The sequence below is a fragment of the Schistocerca americana genome, chromosome 4 (genome assembly GCF_021461395.2).
Source record: "Schistocerca americana isolate TAMUIC-IGC-003095 chromosome 4, iqSchAmer2.1, whole genome shotgun sequence".
NCBI classification, from domain to species: domain Eukaryota; kingdom Metazoa; phylum Arthropoda; class Insecta; order Orthoptera; family Acrididae; genus Schistocerca; species Schistocerca americana.
Genome location: NC_060122.1, coordinates 344729368 through 344749165, shown reverse-complemented (window position 1 = coordinate 344749165; position 19798 = coordinate 344729368). Strand labels below are relative to the sequence as shown.

The following is a 19798-nucleotide window of genomic DNA, read 5'->3' as shown; positions in this document are numbered from 1 at the left end:
ATATTCCTTAGCAATAGAATCCTGTTCATAGTCTAAATTTATCAATGGGGTTATGCCATTTACTGTACAGAATTGTATATACTGTGCTTTCTCAAAATTTAGTGTGAGTGCATTTGCAGAGAACCACTTAATATTTTTCTCAAAGTCATTATTTACAATTTCCTAAGCTGATTCTTGTTTGTTTGGTGTGATTACAGTACTTGTATCATCAGCAAAAATAACTAACTTAGCATCTTCATTAATATAGAGTGGCAAGTCAGAAATACACTCCTGGAAATGGAAAAAAGAACACATTGACACCGGTGTGTCAGACCCACCATATTGCTCCGGACACTGCGAGAGGGCTGTACAAGCAATGATCACACGCACGGCACAGCGGACACACCAGGAACCGCGGTGTTGGCCGTCGAATGGCACTAGCTGCGTAGCATTTGTGCACCGCCGCCGTCAGTGTCGGCCAGTTTGCCGTGGCATACGGAGCTCCATCGCAGTCTTTAACACTGGTAGCATGCCGCGACAGCGTGGATGTGAACCGCATGTGCAGTTGACGGACTTTGAGCGAGGGCGTATAGTGGGCATGCGGGAGGCCGGGTGGACGTACCGCCGAATTGCTCAACACATGGGGCGTGAGGTCTCCACAGTACATCGATGTTGTCGCCAGTGGTCGGCGGAAGGTGCACGTGCCCGTCGACCTGGGACCGGACCGCAGCGATGCATGGATGCACGCCAAGACCGTAGGATCCTACGCAGTGCCGTAGGGGACCGCACCGCCACTTCCCAGCAAATTAGGGACACTGTTGCTCCTGGGGTATCGGCGAGGACCATTCGCAACCGTCTCCATGAAGCCGGGCTACGGTCCCGCACACCATTAGGCCGTCTTCCACTCACGCCCCAACATCGTGCAGCCCGCCTCCAGTGGTGTCGCGACAGGCGAGAATGGAGGGACGAATGGAGACGTGTCGTCTTCAGCGATGAGAGTTGCTTCTGCCTTGGTGCCAATGATGGTCGTATGCGTGTTTGGCGCCGTGCAGGTGAGCGCCACAATCAGGACTGCATACGACCGAGGCACACAGGGCCAACACCTGGCATCATGGTGTGGGGAGCGATCTCCTACACTAGCCGTACACCACTGGTGATCGTCGAGGGGACACTGAATAGTGCACGGTACATCCAAACCGTCATCGAACCCATCGTTCTACCATTCCTAGACCGGCAAGGGAACTTGCTGTTCCAACAGGACAATGCACGTCCGCATGTATCCCGTGCCACCCAACGTGCTCTAGAAGGTGTAAGTCAACTACCCTGGCCAGCAAGATCTCCGGATCTGTCCCCCATTGAGCATGTTTGGGATTGGATGAAGCGTCATCTCACGCAGTCTGCACGTCCAGCACGAACGCTGGTCCAACTGAGGCGCCAGGAGAAAATGGCATGGCAAGCCGTTCCACAGGACTACATCCAGCATCTCTACGATCATCTCCATGGGAGAATAGCAGCCTGCATTGCTGCGAAAAAGGTGGATATACACTGTACTAGTGCCGACATTGTGCATGCTCTGTTGCCTGTGTCTATGTGCCTGTGGTTCTGTCAGTGTGATCATGTGATGTATCTGACCCCAGGAATGTGTCAATAAAGTTTCCCCTTCCTGGGACAATGAATTCACGGTGTTCTTATTTCAATTTCCGGGAGTGTACATATGAAGAGCAATGAGGGCTGCAAAGCTGAACCTTGTGGGGCACCATTTATTTATTTATTTATTTATTCCATGTGATCTGATGGCACAGTGTGTGTTGCAGATGTCAGAAAATATCATTTAACATTGTTAACATATATTAACATAGGCCTATAGAATCCTAATGTATTATATTGCTCAATGTTTTCAATGTAACACAAACAGCAAGATTACTGTTCTAAGTATTCATTTGCAGAGTAAAAGCAGTGACACAACAAATATGAGTTCACGGCTTTGCTAAATGTTATGTTGTCTTTGATGGACTTTATACTAGTGGGAAGATTGTTGAACAGTTGGAGGGCCATGTGGAAAGCTCCCTTTTTACACAGTTGAGTGTTTCTACATATAACATGCAGATTTGCATTTTTCCTGGTGTTGTGTTCATGTATTTCATTATTTTTTACGACTCTGGGGTCAGTTGGCACTATGTGATTTCTGAAAAATTTTAGAGTCTCAAGAATGTAGAGGCAAGGCAGTGTAACGATTCCCAACTTTCTGAAGATGGGTTTGCAGGAGTCTCTCGGTTTGCTCCCAGAAATAATCCTCATTGCTCTCTTCTGGATTCTGAATGTGCTCAGAGCAGTTGGAGAATTTCCCCAGAATATTACACCATATTTTAGGTGGGCTTGTATGTAAGCATAGTACGCACTTGTTAATGTTTTCAGGGTAGCACATGTTTTCAGTACACTCAATGCATAACAGCCAGTACAAATCCTGGCATTTATGTTTCCTATATGTGTATTCCATTTCAGGTTATCTTGAACCCACAGACCCAGGAATTTGAAAACAGTGTCGGTATCTATTGACTGGTTATTTAGGAATTTGCATTTTGTGTTGTGTGAAAGTTCATGGAAGGTGTCTATTTGGTGTTGATAGTTAATCTGTTGATTGTAGCCCAGTAGCTGAGTTGTTCAGTGGCCAAGTTCACAGCTTTTTGCTCAGGCTCTGTATGCTCCCCTTTGAGGAGTACAGTTGTGTCATCAGCAAATATTATTGTTTTGTGTGCATCAACATTCAGGCTCAAGTCATTAATATACAGGAGGAAAAGTAGCAATCCAGTTGTTTGCAATTCCTCTGATACCATAGTGTTCTAATTTTTCCAGTAATATTTTGTGGTCAACAGTGTCAAAAGCCTTTGACAGATCCAGAAATGTGCCTGTGATGAGTTGTTTCCTATCTAACAGTTCTAATAGCATATTTATGCAATCATATACTGCAGTTTCAGTAGATTTGTTGTTTCTAAACCCATGTTGGGCTAAACTTAGTAAATCTTTTTTTTTTCAATGAGGTCCATCATTTTTTTGTACATTATTTTTTCAAAAGCTTTAGAAAAGCAGGATGAGATTGAGATAGGCCTGTAGTTATTCATATCTTTATTATCACCTTTTTTGAAGACAGGCATTACTTTAGAAAGTTTCAGAGCTTCAGGGAAGATACCTGCCTGGAAAGAACAGTCACAGAGGTGAGTTAATGGTTCAGCAATTGTGTGTTCACAATTTTTTATTACAGTTGCTGGGATACCATCAATTCCAGCTGAATATGAATTTTTTAACTCTCTGAGCGCCTTTGCAACATCATTTTGAGTGACTTTGGTAATGAAAATTGACTCTGCACATGTGTGATATTTTTGGTTTGCTGGTTGGTAATTTGTGTTAGGATTATTTTGGACCAATTTTTCAGCTATGCTCGTAAATAAATTGTTGAAAGAGTTCACCACAACTTTGGGATTAGATATAGATTCATTGTTGAGTTTGATTTCTATGTTCGTGTGTGAAGCTTTCATTTCCCCTCTTTCCCTTTTCATGATATTCCACATTGCTTTTACTTTATTGCTGGATTTGTCAATGTACTCATGATTCTGCATCCTTTTTGCTTGTCTTATCACTCTTCTTAGGATACATGTGTAGTTTTTATAGTATTCTGTTAGTTGGGGGTGTCACTACTTTGTTTACATAACATGTGGAGTATTCTTTTATGTTTGCAAGAGATCCAACTCTTGTTTCTATTATTATTATTTATTCCTACTGGTTTTTGTGGAAAGCCCTCTTCAAAGTGGTGGATCATTTTGTCAAGAAATATGTTGAATTTCATGTTGACATCACTGACCGTGTACATCTCTGTCCACTTTTCTTTACTAAGGAGGGTATTTAGTTTGTTCAAGTTCTCTTGGGTGAAAAACCTTCGTAAAGTTTTAGGTGGGACTGGGTTTGAGGTATCTTTGCTAACATTGACCTTTAGAATGACAGCTTGGTGGTCGCTGAATCCTGCATTGTATACTTCTAGAGTTGGGTTAAGTTTATTTCTATTTGCAAAAATTTGATCTACAGCTGTCTTGGATGTGGACGTTATTCTAGTGGGCTCGTTTACAAGGCCATGCAGATTATAAGGTTTTACAATGTTAATCAATGTTACCCTGTTTCTGTTGTGGGTGAGAAAGTCTATATTAAAGTCACCACATATAATCACATCCTGTTTCCACTGACTTATTTTGGATAGAAACAAGTCCATTTGTAACAGAAAATCATTAATACTACTGGAGGGGGAATGGTAAATTGTAGCTACTAATAGATTTAGATCTGTAAGCTTTATGGCTGCACATTCAAAGATCTTGTCTGTTCCTAGTTCCTTTAGGGTAGGAAGTGGGCTATATTATTCAATGTGTTGTTTGATGAAGATGGCAACCCCACCATGTCCATCATTTAATCTGGATTAGTGTTCGCACAATTTGAAGTTTGGTAGTGAGATTAACTTAACCACATCAGTGCAGAGCCAGTGCTCTGCTAGGCATACTACTGAGATATCGCTGAGTTCACTGGTCAGCAAAATGCTAAAGTCATCAGTTTTGTTGCTCAAGGGTTGGACATTGTGATAATAGATTTTCAGGTCTGAGTGGGGTTTACTCAGGGGGCTCGAAGTCATATTTACTGTGTCACTGACCTTTAGTTTAAAATGTGGTGTATTCCAGGTATGTTGACTTCTGAGCAGTTATGCTGGTTCTGTTGGTCGTCCTTGGCAGCCGACTCATCTTCCAGGTGGGCCTGAAAAGTATCCACATGCACTTCACACTGCTGAGACATCACATTGACGTTTTGAAGGGATGTCTCGATAATGTTCACCATCACATTATTGATCCTTTCAGGTTCCTGACCTTTTTGAGGGGTCAGGGGGTTTGTGTTTCGTATCTGTGACTTCGTGACCCATTTGTCTAGTGTAGTTTGCACAGTATGGCCACTGTTACTCTTTTTATTTCCCATCTTGTTTGTCTTCATCCAATTGCTTATTTGCGTATGTTTATGGTTTCTGACGTTTGGTTTCTTATTGTCCCCCATAGTTTTCAGGAAGGCCATTCTATTACAGATAGTCTCCTTGTCACATTTGTTTAGGTGTAAGCCATGTGTTGTAAAGTGGTTTCTGGCTAGTCTCTCTATTTCAAAGTTCACGGCAATTCTTTTTTTGTTTGCATGTTTTGCTAAATTCAGAGCCTGTATCAGGTGGAAGTTTGCAGTATTAATTTTACTATTTAAGTTTTGATCATCATATCTCCTGGGTATAGGATGGATAATGATATTCATTTTGTGACTTAGAGCGAGTAGTGGTTCCACTGGTTCTACTACATGTTTCAACATTAGATTGAGAGGTTTGTCTATGTCGTTAGAACCCCCTATTACAATCAAAGTATCACGTGTACTGAAGCTTCTTGTCAAATTTTCTGTGTTTTTTATCACCTCTTTTAGTGGGGCACCAGGTTTTACTATGCTTTTGACCTGGTATGAGGGCCGTAGTTTGTCTTGCAGCATTTGAGCACAGTCTCTTACATGACTGTCACTTAATATTAGTACTTTCATTTTTTCTGAGATTTTCTTGCTATGTAACGTTCTGGAATTTCATTCTTGGTACCTCCTCTGGTAAAGGACTCTGCTGATTTTGCAGACTGTCTGTACTGTTAACTTCAACCTTTAACATTATTCCTGTTAAATATGAATTAAACCATTTGAACCGTCCTACTCATACCACAATACTTAAGCTTATCTAGAAGAATTTCAGGACTCGCATAGTCAAAAGCCTTTGAGAAATCATAAAATATCTGAATGGGCAATGTTCTGTTATTAACCCTTTCGGCACATCTGACCTTGTATCACACAAAATGTATTTGAAAAATGTAATTTCTATTACATTGTGAAATTGAAGCCCAGCAAAATTGTATAATGGAATGAGGCTTAAAGTTCCTTCTCTCCAACAGAACACCATAAAGCAGAAATTATGATGAGAAATGGCATAGGCGAGTGAGTTTTTATATCCTGAATCATGCAGATTCCTAATGATTTGCCATTTTGCTTTAAACATACACAATAGCTGGTGAGCTAGACGCTGCATGTTGTGTGTGTGGACCTTAGTGTTAGTTCCTTTTCACATGGTGAGCACTACATAGCTCTCTTCTGTGTTAGTGAAGCAGACAAACTCTTTGTTCATGCAATTAATCATACTACTTCAAACGTTGTATACAAAGGAGCTTTGTAAGTCAAAAATAAATTTCACATTTACAAAGTTTCATGCACATAATTTATCACACATTTATAACAATACTTACTGATTTCAGTCTTGTTATTTGTCCTTATAATTATGTTACCAATATTCAATATATTTTGCATTTTATTTCAGAATCATATTGTGTATAAATTGTATCAATATTTCAAACATGGCATCCTGTCTAATAGGCTATGTACGAACTACATAGTAAATCATGATTTATGGGATCAGTAAAGAAATTCACTAAGTTTGCAAACAACCATTCAAAGAGCTAAGGATTTTAACCACTGATATATAAATATTTTCTAATTAATTTCTTGTAAATAATTAATCACTGTTATCATTAATATCTTGACAACTGAAATGTCTATCTCATTTAATATAGGAGGAAGGACCCAATAGTAACAAGAATTTTTCTCTAGCAGTTGACAGAACACTTGTTTTGATTTCTCCCACTGCCTTCACTAGACATGATTTTGTAACAGTTGTCCAAGAAGCATTGGTGTGGGAACACTATTGTAGTAAGTTTGATTGTGTTTGTAAGCACTGTTTCATGTGTTAAGTGATTTTTCAATGGCAGACATTAAATATCAATGTGCTAACATCAGGTTCTGTTCCCTGTTAGAGAGCCTGCAGCAGAAACTGTCACAATGCTTTGGATAGCTTATGTGGTGGAAGCTTTGAGCTACACAAGGGTTTATTATTGGTTTTCCCATTTTAAAAGTGGCCACATGTCAATTGAAAGTGAATCACAACAGGGATGTCCCTCAACTTCCAGAAAAACAGGGAAACATTGAAAAAAAGTCCATGTTATGGTAATGTTTGATCATCATAAAACAATCAATGAGTTGATGGACATGACTGTAATATCCTGGGGTTCATCAATGAACTTTGACTGAAGATGAAATTTTGTTGCAGCAAAATTTGTTCTGTGCATGCTTTCTGTTGACCAGAGAGTGAATCATTAGTGTATGTTCCAGGAATGGTAAAAACAGTCAGAAACTGACCCAGACTTTTATGCAAAAATCAGCACATTCAATGAATCAAGGTGTTATGTATACAATGCAGAAACCACGGAACAATGCAACCACTGAAAGACCCCTTCTTCACCAAGTACAAAGAAATCATGGAAGCTGAGATCACATGTGTAGAAAATGGTGGTTTGTTTTTTCCACATCACAGGGATTGGCCACCATGAATTTGCTTCCCAGGGTTCCACAGTTAACCAACATAACTACCTTCCAATTGTTAAATGATAATGTGAAGCAGTGAGAAAAAAAGACATACATTTTTGCAGTCAGGAGACTAACTTTGTCAGCACAACAAAGCACCTGTGCACACAGCATGACAGGCAGATTTTGGCTAAAAACCAAGTGACAGTGGTTTCTCACACAACCCAAAAAAAAAAAAAAAAAAAAAAAAAACGCAAGGAAGTGTTTTCAAGATGTAGAAGAAGAGAAGAAAGACACTAAACAACCTTACTTCAGATGAGTTTAAAAACTTTTTGCACAAATGGAAAATAGTTGAGACAAGTGTATTGTGCTCAGAAGACATCATTTTCACGGTGTTTCAGGTTTCAAAATGTTCCATCATGTACATGTTTTATTGTAAAAAGATTCTCATTATTTTTTGGTCCCCCTTTGTATCATTCAGTTTAGACAGTGAACATATAACTACTTAACTAATGAGCTGCCTGAGTGTTTTCATGCAGCTGTAGCTTATTTTCCAGAATCATTACTTTAAATGCCAATGACTATTGCATGTACACCTAACTAATCTGTGATCTTAAAATGCAGAGTGTGGCACAAATGACAATACGTTTCTACAATGAAATGCGGCGGTATTATTACACAACTCCAAGTAGCTACTTGGAACTCTTGAAGCTGTACTTGACTATGCTGCAAAATAAGACAGACCAGTTACAAAAGAAACATGACCGTATTGCTAATGGCCTACGGGTAAGATGTAAATAAAGCTACCAGTACAATAAGGTAATATACTTTAAGAACAGCTAAAGTGTATTTGCTTAAATACATAAAAATCAGAACAATTTTGTGTAAGAAGATATTTTAATGTAAAACTTATAAATCGACATGTAACAGTTATATCTTTGAAGTATGCAATAATAAGTCAGCTCTAGAGTTATATGAAACTTTCTGTATTATCTACACAACAGTATTGTTCATAGAAAAGGAATTGTTGGGTGCAGAAAATGTGTAATCACATGCAGTTTGTGGATGGCACTTTGCAGAAAAACTGGTAGATCTGACTATCCAAGTTGTGAGTTTAATGAAATAAGGAGTCATGAGTCAAAGTTGCCATGTACTTGATATGAACAGCCAGAAATGTTACTTAAGCAAATCCAAGGAACCCAGGCAGGTTTATAAATAGCAAAATAATAATAACGGCTTAGGTCCACCCCAAAACCTGACATGTGAAACCATCTGCCTTCTGACTGCAGCAACCCTATAGTTTTCTGTACTTGTCTTCCCATTTTGGCTTGGTGCAGTGTTCCCACAGAGTGAACATGTACCATCATTTCGACCAACACCACCAAACTATTGCCCAATACCTACCATCTTGCATTCAAGAAACTGCTAATTTCCTTCGCTGCCTCTCCACAGTTCCTGTTCCATTACCACAAGACACCTTCTTGGTCACTGTGAATGCCCCTTACTTATGCACCAACATCCCCCATGCCCATGGCCTTAAGGCCATGGAACACTACCTGCCCCAACATCTTCCTGATATTTAACCATCCAAACCAACAACATTTTCACCTGCAATTTCACTCCTGAAATCCAAATCTGTGAACAAATCCTTCTCGCTGCCAGGGTACTAGCATGACAACATTCTATGCCAACTTCTTTATGAGGCATCTGGAGGAATCCATCCTATCCAGTCAAAACCAAACCACCTTGCCTGGTTCAGATTCATTGATGACATTTTTGTGGTCTGGAGTCCTAGCAAGGAAAATCTTTGCTCCTTCCTCCTTAGCCTCAACATATGCTCTCAGATATTTACTTCAGCCATTCCTTATGAACACAGTGAGCCACCTTCATGGATGTCAATGCCCCCTCCCAGATGATCCCACAAGTACATCCATTCATCTTAAGTGCACCATCCACCAACGGTACCTCCCCTTTGACAGCTGTCACCCATTTCATCTCAAAAAGTCTTTTCCTTACAGTCTTGCCAACTGTGGATGCTGCATCTGCAGTGGAAACAGATGTCAAAATATATAGTAACCTTATCAGAGCATTTTCTGTGCACATGACAAGTAACACACTGTCTACTTGCATGAATGGCAACAACCAAAAATTGACAGACTGTGAACTATCCAGCTGCTGAACATGTTGCAACAGCTGCTTCCCTATCCAAGCCCTTGGTGTGAATACTCCCTTTCAGCACTGGTTTCTCTTAAGTATGCAGGTGGGAATTGTCTCTTCTGTGCTCTCTCAATTCCTCTGGCCTAAACTTCTGTTAACTTGTTTTCCACTGCCTCATATTACCTTTCTTTCTCTCTTCTGTCCACATCACTCTTTCCCCATCCAAATTGTGTACTGCTTTCTTCCACTCCCCCCCCCCCCCCCCCCCTCTCTCTCTCCCTCCCTCCCTTATCTCTCTCTCTCTCTCTCTCTGTGTCTCTCTCTCTCTCTCTCTCTCTCCCTCTCTCTCTCTATATCTATCTATCTCCCCTTTTCACTCCTCTCCCTTTCCCTTCCCATTTCCCTGCCTCCCTCTTTGTCTCCACATTCCCCTCCTTTACCCCTAGTCCCTTCCCCCTACCTCTTCCACCCCCTTGCTTCCTCCCCTCTCCATCTTCTACCTTCCTTTGCTTTCCCCCATCTCCCTCTCTTCTTCCCTCTTTCCATATCTGTTTTATGCTCTATCCTACGTACTATTTCTGTCTTGTGCAGCTACAGAATCAATCTGTCGAAAGACCTGCTTCTTCCTCATGAATAGTATCTTTGTGGAGAATAATTGAAAGAAATTGGAAAGTACTCATATCCTGAATGAACCTTAGCTTGCATTAATATCAACAGACCTTCAATATTCAATACATTATTAGGTTAACATTTGTAAATTTACATACATCCTTTTCCTTTTACTGCTATTGTGCATGGAGATTGGTATGACAATACTGGTTCTGGTTCGCCCCTCTGCTCATGCAAATTCTTCCTGTGTGGTTCGATCCTCTTGATGCAGGATTCTCAGTGCGAGCGAAATGATGAACAGAATATGAATGAATGGATAAACTTTGTTTTCCTAATAACTTTCTATAACACTTCTTTAATGTACAGTTGGAATACACATTCCCCTTAACAATATTAACACAGCAGAACTCATGATACATCTGCCCGCTATCACGTATAGGTGAAGATTCATCAATTAATATTTGTTTTGTTTTATGCCAATATTATCTATGGTACAAAATTATTATTATTTATGAAATATGGTTCCTTACACTCATTACCCCCGTCTTGCATCCTCTCCTACAGTCTCCCTACCCCCTTCATCCCAAGCAACTGCTTTAAAATGATCAGTCTTGTCATGGTCATGGGAGTGTGTGTTCGGATGACTGTGTTCTAGTGTGTGTGTGAATGTGTGTACGTCTACTATGAAAGAGCAAAATCTATACTGTAGGTGAGTGTATGCCTTTCCCTTATTTTACATACAGAACTAAAGTGTACGACAATCGTTTTCACACAAGTGGTGAACTACCTGCTCATCATTGCATAGTTATATTTAAGAAGCTAAGAAAACCTTTTGCTATGCCTTCTGATATGTTTCCCATAATCCCTGTGAGCAGTTATGACATCTATGCTGTGAGCTTGTGTCTTATCACTATCTGCATTAGGTGCTCCTAAAAGATTCAGCTGCCTAAGTGAGAAAGTATTTATTTATTTATTTGATCTGATAGACAACATCCATTTGCAAAGTTTGAATGTTGCATCGTGTGTGTAAGTATTTCAAGGAAGTAATTGTGAAAAGTGTAGAGTATAGTTGTCCACCTGTATTACTGACGGTAATGAGACAGAAATGGGGTAGTGTAAAGTAGTGTTCTGGCATGCCACTCATTTCTTTGTACTAGTACCAATGGTTACATTATATGTTGTGTCCACACCCAATGAATTATTCAACACTATTAGCTGCCATAAATTCAAAATTTACTCTGAAATTTGCTTTTTCTAAAATCAATGTTAATTTCTACCCATCAGATGGCTCCATAATAGTCTCTGTACAATTAAATAATTAAATGCACTAACCAACAGTTACACACTAAAGACTCTTACAGTAAAGTTTTTTGTCTTAGACTTAGTGATACATCACATAAATATTACAATAGCCTTAATGACTTACCACATAAATGTTGCTGTTATAGAAATATTAATCTGCCAATGTAGTACTTGCTCTTTCTGCTTTATAATATCTTCTCTTTAACTCTGTACAATATTTCCTCTGTATTTTGTAACTCAATGGCCATTTAATGTAGTATAGTGAAATTAATGTTAATTTTAATTATTTAGTATTATTTTTGTCATACATTGACTTTTTCTACATAATAATGTACCACTTGTGTACTATATTATTACTAGGGCCAATAAAACTCAATTATACTCTACTCTTTTTTGACAGCACTTCCATGTTTCATGTGAAGAAGCACCTCTTCTACTACCTTGGCACAAATGGATGTTGCATATCTGGTGCTCATTCAAATATGTCAGTAACCTTGCTGAGTCTATAGTGCTTATTCAGATATGCCAAAAACCTTGCAAATACCTTAATACACAGACAATACCTTTCCTAAATAGTCCAGAAACAAATTTACAACATACTTTCTTCCCATACCAGTAACATTCTCATCTTCACTGTGAATTAGACACCAACCAATACTGGCCAGTGTCCTTTATTTTTCCTGTAATACTTGTTTTTCCATTTATTTTCACTCTTTTGTCACCAGAAGGTAAAGTGAATATTCAGACTGTGAGTACATCTAACTCTATCTGGTAACTATTTTTCTCTGTTTCTCATTGTACTTCCATTTTCAGATTTTTTTCTCTACTAAATAGATGTGGTACCATATATCTGTTTTTTGTTTTTTAACATTGCATATTTGATTTCCCATTATTAGTCTTTGCTGTAAAAGTTATTATAAAACATCAGCAATTTAAGTAATTGTTCTGTTCATGTGTATTCTCCTGACTGCTTGTATGTCGAACAGCTATGCATCACATACTGTATCTGTAATAACTGTTCTGAACAGCTCCAACTACAGGTTGTACATTACCAGGAACAATGGATTAGTAAAGCAAAGAAGTCATAAGCAAGAGAGGAAATACTTCAGTTACCCAACAATAGTAGGTAATACAAAAATGTGCAGGAAAAGAAAGGAATATGGAAATATAAGGCATTCATGAAATAAATACTAAGTATAAGAAAGCTAAGACAAAATGGCTGCAGAAAAATGTGATGAAATAGTTGTCAGTTGGAGAAATTCAGCACATAGAAAAATAAAAATAGCTTTTGGAGACTTTAAAAGTTAAGGTGTCAGAATAAGAATGCAAAGGGAATTCCTTCATTAAAGAACTTGTAGAATCTTTTTTCAGTTGACTATATACTGCATTTCTGCAATATAAACTCATTTCTCTAATTATGAGAAATAACACAGTATGTAAATAAACATCAGTTTGTTAATAGTTTTGTGGTCATTTCTTCTTCAAAACTATTTTGTCCTTTGGTTTTGAAGGATTACTCAGTGTCAGTATATAATACAAATTTCTTTACATGTGATATACCCTGTTGGGCAGCATCACCCTCTAAATGACTTATTACAAAATTTATATGGTTTTGATTACCCCCTCTTATCAGATAAATTACTTTTAATTGTTTTTTAGAATATGACAAAGGTTTCCTCTCCATTTAGATTGAAATTAATAAAATTATTATTTAAAGTTTCCAACTTCTGAGTTTAGTTCATCAACCCCTACCAAGTGCTATTATTTCTATCTTATTCTTCTTCTTTCAGACCGTTCATGTACGTCTTTTACTACTTTTGTGGTCTTGTACTGCCAGCATACAACAATGGTCCTACTTGTCCCTTAAAATAAACAAATCTAAAGTCATTGCTACTCTGCACCTTCCATGTTTCTTCTTCTACCTGTTTCAATATATTAATGAAATCCTCATTTTTTTCCACAATTCATGTTGTCATTCTGTTTCCGTGGCCAAGTGGTCTTCTACATCCTGTATCTGACTACCTAATCCCTTTACTCTTCTCAACTTTTTCCTAAAACACTGACTCTTCCATTCAATTGGCTATCCACATGTTTCATATTTTTACCTAAACCCCCTTACCTGCTTGCTCACCTTATTGAACCCATCATACGCCATCTTCATAAACTGTTTCAGCAGTTTTTCTATAGATTGCATTCACAAATTTACAGTTTCATCACCCACTGCTACTGCCATGATTTAGATGTATCACTACTATTATAGGAACTGATACTGCACAACTTTCTTACACCAAAAACCCTATTGTACAACATTGTACTACTTCAAATTCACTCTCACAATTATGTAACCATATATATAAAAACAAAGATGATGTGACTTACCAAACAAAAGTGCTGGCAGGTCGATAGACACACAAACAAACACAAACATACACACAAAATTCAAGCTTTCGCAACCAACGGTTCCTTTATCAGGAAAGAGGGAAGGGGAGGGAAAGACAAAAGGATGTGGGTTTTAAGGGAGAGTCATTCCAATCCCGGGATTGGAATTCCGCTCCCGGGATTGGAATGACTCCTTACCCTCTCCCTAGGTCTTCGTGGCAAACAAATCTGCTCCAGTCCGGAATCCCTGAACCATTACATCAACAACCTGAAAACAGCTTTCGCATCCCGCAACTACCCTCCCGACCTGGTACAGAAGCAAATAACCAGAGCCACTTCCTCATCCTCTCAAACCCAAATACTCCCTCAGAAGAACCACAAAAGTGCCCCACTTGTGACAGGATACTTTCCGGGACTGAATCAGCCTCTGAATGTGGCTCTCCTGCAGGGATACAACTTCCTCAAATCCTGCCCTGAAATGAGATCCATCCTTCATGAAATCCTCCTCACTCCACCAAGAGTGTCTTTCCACCGTCCACCTAACCTTCGTAACCTCTTAGTTCATCCCTATGAAATCCCCAAACCTTCTTCCCTACCCTCGGGCTCCTACCCTTGTAACCGCCCCCGGTGTAAAGCCTGTCCCACGCACCCTCCCACCACCACCTACTCCAGTCCTGTAACCCGGAAGGTGTACACGATCAAAGGCAGAGCCACGTGTGAAAGCACCCACGTGATTTACCAACTGACCTGCCTACACTGTGACGCATTCTATGTAGGAATGACCAGCAACAAACTGTCCATTCGCATGAATGGGCACAGGCAGACAATGTTTGTTGGTAATGAGGATCACCCTGTGGCAAAACATGCCTTGTTGCACGGCCAGCACATCTTGGCACAGTGTATCTCCATCCGGGTTATCTGGATACTTCCCACTAACACCAACCTATCTGAACTCCAGAGATGGGAACTTGCTCTTCAATATATCCTCTCTTCCCATTATCCACCAGGCCTCAATCTCCGCTAATTTCAAGTTGCCGCCACTCACACCTCACCTGTCATCCAACAACATCTTTGCCTCTGCACTTCCGCCTCGACTGACATCTCTGCCCAAACTCTTTGCCTTTTAATATGTGTGCTTGTGTTTGTCTATGTGTGGATGGATATGTGTGTGTGTGTGTGTGCGCGAGTGTATAGCTGTCCTTTTTTCCCCCTACGGTAAGTCTTTCCGCTCCCGGGATTGGAATGTCTCCTTACCCTCTCCTTTAAAACCCACATCCTTTTGTCTTTCCCTCTCCTTCCCTCTTTCCTGATGAAGCAACCGTTGGTTGCAAAAGCTAGAATTTTGTGTGTATATTTATGTTTGTTTGTGTGTCTATCAACGTGCCAGCACTTTTGTTTGGTAAGTCACGTCATCTTGGTTTATATATATGATGTGACTTTACAAACGAAAGCGCTGACAGGTTGATAGACATACAAACAAACACAAACATAAAAACAAAATTGAATTTTGTGTGTATGTTTGTGTTTGTTTGTATGTCTATCAACCTGCCAGCACTTTCGTTTGGTAAGTCACATCATATTTGTTTTTAGAAATATTTTTCCCACGTGGAATATTTCCCTAAAGATGATGTGACTTACCATACGAAAGCACTGGCAGGTCGATAGAAACACAAACAGACACATACATACACACAAAATTCTGCCCAAACTCTTTGCCTTTACAAATGTCTGCTTGTGTCTGTGTATGTGCGGATGGGTATGTGTGTGTGTGCGAGTGTATACCTGTCCTTTTTTCCCCCTAAGGTAAGTCTTTCCGCTCCCGGGATTGGAATGACTCCTTACCCTCTCCCTTAAAACCCACATCCTTCCGTCTTTCCCTCTCCTTCCCTGTTTCCTGACGAAGCAACCGTTGGTTGCGAAAGCAGAATTTTGTGTGTATGTTTGTGTCTGTTTGTGTTACTATCGACCTGCCAGCGCTTTCGTATGGTAAGTCACATCATCTTTGTTTTTAAATATATTTTTCCCGCATAGAATGTTTCCCTTATATATATATATATATATATATATATATATATATATATATATATATATAGAGAGAGAGAGAGAGAGAGAGAGAGAGAGAGAGAGAGAGAGAGAGAGAGAGAGAGAGAGAGAGAGAGTCTTTCATGACTCACTTCTTCTAGCTCCAGCTAATCATCCTTCCATTACTGTAGTGGGCTCTGAAATGTCTCAGAATCAGATTAAATTGGTAACTCTTTCTTCATGCATTTCTGAAACAATTTCATTCCACTGACTTAATGATTGGTAAGTACTGTGTTTACTCATTGGTAGGATCCCCAACAACATAAATCTTCTTTGGTGGTCTTCTTTAAATTTTAAAAAATGAGGATTACACTGAATTACATCCATTCCTCGTCTTCCTTGGCTTATTTTTGCTTAACTGTGTTCTCCTTGTCACAACCAATCCACTTTCTTTCAGTACAGTGGCCTGTGCTTCCTGCTTGCTCTTTGCTAGAGACCACTGAAGAATTTATTTATCTTCTAATATTTTAATTCCATTTCACAATTTTGTGAAAAAAAAATGTCTTCAATATCTTGTTTCTGACAGTTCTAAAATTCAACTATATCTCCTTTAAGGTTCATTCTGACACTCACCACTGCTGCCTAGAAATAAATGTCTCCTGCCTTTTTGTATATGTTTCCTTTCATGTTAGTTTAATCACTAGTATTAATACTGTAACTGGACTTTAACTGCTATGACCATAGATTGCTCTCTATATTGTAACAAACTGAATGCTTATCGAATTCTTTTGCTGCTTGCAATATACATCACAGCTGCAATATCAATTTGCTTATCCAATTATGAGAAATAATACACCATGTAAGTGAATATTAATTTATTAACAACCTTGTCAGCCCTGCATTGCACAAGTACTTGTTACCCAATTGCTTGCATGCCATTACCTCTCCAACACCCAGGAGCCTCTAAAACACATAGAATTCCACAAAAAGTACCCCCCCTTCCAAATTTCTCACCAGTTGCACATCATTTGCTCTGATACGTATTCCAGACCATTCTGAAATGCAACCAGTAAACAAAATGCTGAAAACATAGAAGATAGTTTACACAAACTGTAATGGAAAAGATAGAAGATATAATTCTGATGGTCACCATGTCAACTGGACTTCAGAAGAATGACCCAGCTGAGATGCAAGCAAGGGATGATTGCAATAATAAAAGTAGTTTTCTTTGGTGATGTTTCCTACCTTGTTGAAGAAGAAAAGTCACATGCCATTGGGTGAATGAGTGCTTAGGTATAATACTACATACAATGCATGTTAAGCAAATATACTTTGAGTCATATGAATGGAAAGGAGTGGTGTAAACAGAATTAAGAATAAGTCACAGTCTTCTAACTCATGCTCTTTGTAATGTATGTTACTCATAAACTACACCAATTTGAAATATGAAAGCAGTCATGTGTTTTGGTAAATTCGTGTTTCTTGACAAGTCAGGTATGCCAGCATTTCATTAAACAGAGACTTCTATTTTGTGAGCATCTTTTGAACACCTGGCTGTTTCAGAGTTATTTCTTGCAGCAATTGTATAAGGAGGAAACCATTGCCACAGAACCTACTTTTAGTGTCCTTTTCATATGGTTCTCAGGTAGTCTATAAGTAGGTGATATTTTGTTTGGTTAAAAACTATAAGAACAATTTTATTTGCTGCTTTTGTTCAATAGAAGAGTTTAATGATCTTTAAAACTTGATAATATTTATGTTTTTAAAATTAAGATTTAAGAGCGCCTTGTCTAGTGAGAAAATCTTGCCTGTATGTGGCACTTATTTTGAATTCAGGAGAAGGGACACTGGTTTCTCTAAATACAAATTGTCCTATACCTTAGGTAATAATGAAAAGAATGTGTTCAACATTTGAGATTTTGTTTTTGTCCAGCCAACTAGGCCAACTGATAAGTAAAATATTTTTATCTGTCAGAATTGCTAAGCTCTATCCCTCCCCTGCTCTTTTTCAACTCTGTGATCAGCCATCCATGTCTATCTGAACCATTGTTTTATACGTAGATAATATTTTCAAAGGTGAAAACAGTACAGGTATACTTATTGTATGCCCCAAAGACAAAAATCATAATCACCCCACTACTGTATTTATGCAATTTTTGGTTGATATTGTAAGCAAGTGTATGGTAGCTATCATTCATCTTTCCCATTATTTCCCTAAGAACTTTTTAAAGTAACTCAAAATTTAAATACCTTTTAATGATTCATTTACAGAAACTGTATGAAACAAATGAATTAATCGATAGAATGAAGATTGAATTGACTGCAATGGAACCAGAACTGAAGCAGAAATCAATAGACGCAGTTGAACTTATGAAGCATTTAGTAAAAGAGCAGGCTCAAGCAGATAAAGTGAGGAAGATTGTGGTGGCAGATGAGGCAGTCGTAAAGGTATCTATCATTTCACCATTTTTTTGTAACAGAGAGGAATATGCCAAATAATGGAAAGTCGAGGACAATAACAACAATATGAAAAAGATAGACTGCTGCACACATATAGAGGAGGCATTGACTCGCAGACAGACACAATGAAAAGACTGCTAAACTTTTAACTTTAAAAAGCCCATTTTCAGAAGCATAAAACACACACACATATTAACATAAGCGTGGCTCATTCACGTGGCTACTGTCTATGGCCACTGGGGCCTAATTAGGACTGTGGCTGCATTTGACATGAGTAACAATCTGAGGTGAGTTGTGGGGATCTTGAATATACACAATTATGTAGATATCCTCTGAAATTTGGTGTGAAAGGCTTTTTTGAACAAGGGCTCACAGCCAGAATTTTATGAAGCATAAAGGAAACTTGCAACTGATGCTGTTGCATGAAATACAGTTGTTTGTCATACTTAAAATTCGAAACTTCAAAACATAATATGACATATGCAATTGTTTAACTCAAAAAGCATATTTAAATTGCACCTGTATCTGTGTATTTGAAGCAAGTTTATTTGACATTCGTGGTTTTACTTGAACACAAAGAAAATACTGAAAGTCACTGATGCACATAAATTCATCTAAAGAAATGTGCAAAATCCTTGGATTTTGCACTTTACTGGTTTTGCGACACTTTCTACACTGTTGTCCAAATGAATACTGTAGCATCAGCACATCTTACTAAAAACAATGGAAATTGCTTAGCAAGTTTCCAATTCCTTTAAAAATTTCTACATCCATCAAGTTGGAGCATTTCAAGTTTGATAAGAGAGAATGATGGTGCTCCATGTGATTTTCTTTATTCACTGAGTGGCAGGTGTGGTATATCAGGATGCAATATATGCAGATGAAGTTGTTTCTTGGCTGCATGCAGCTTCATTATGTTTATCTAGTCCTTATGATTGTGATAATGCAGACAGAAGAGAACTTTAAAAGATTAAGATAGAATTTTTTTTATAATTGTAGGTAAAAGCTCAGGAAACTCAGCAGCTAGCAGATGAAGCTCAACGTGATCTAGATGCAGCACTGCCAGCAATGGAAGCAGCTATGAAGGCTCTGGAATCACTCAATAAGAATGATATCAATGAACTTCGTGTGTTTACTAAACCACCACAACTAGTCAAATTTGTTATGGAATCTGTATGTCTTCTTATGGGTGCGAAGTAAGTTCATTTTCTGTGTCTAAATTCACCTCAACATCTTAAGTAGTTGTAAAAAAAGGCTAACTTTTCTATACAGTAATGATACATCTTGTGTATCACTATCTTTTGCTATAAGAGAATATATCATGAACTATTTAAAACATAAAAGATGAGCTATTAACAGAATACACAGAAGAAACTTTGCATCACTATGTAAAGTGTACTATTCTAAGGAAACAAATTCTGAGATTACCTTAAAGTTCAAA

At 38.5% G+C, this 19798-nt stretch overlaps 1 protein-coding gene across 1 annotated transcript in view; it reads left to right on the top strand.

The window, feature by feature from the left end:
- The window catches only part of LOC124613475 (dynein axonemal heavy chain 6-like), a 984594-nt gene that overhangs the window by 582953 nt on the left and 381843 nt on the right, over window positions 1-19798 (top strand). The window contains exons 101-103 of the mRNA XM_047142181.1: window positions 8053-8214; window positions 18169-18345; window positions 19357-19553. Of these exons, the coding sequence (XP_046998137.1) occupies window positions 8053-8214; window positions 18169-18345; window positions 19357-19553 (536 nt within the window). The remainder of the gene's footprint in view (window positions 1-8052; window positions 8215-18168; window positions 18346-19356; window positions 19554-19798) is intronic.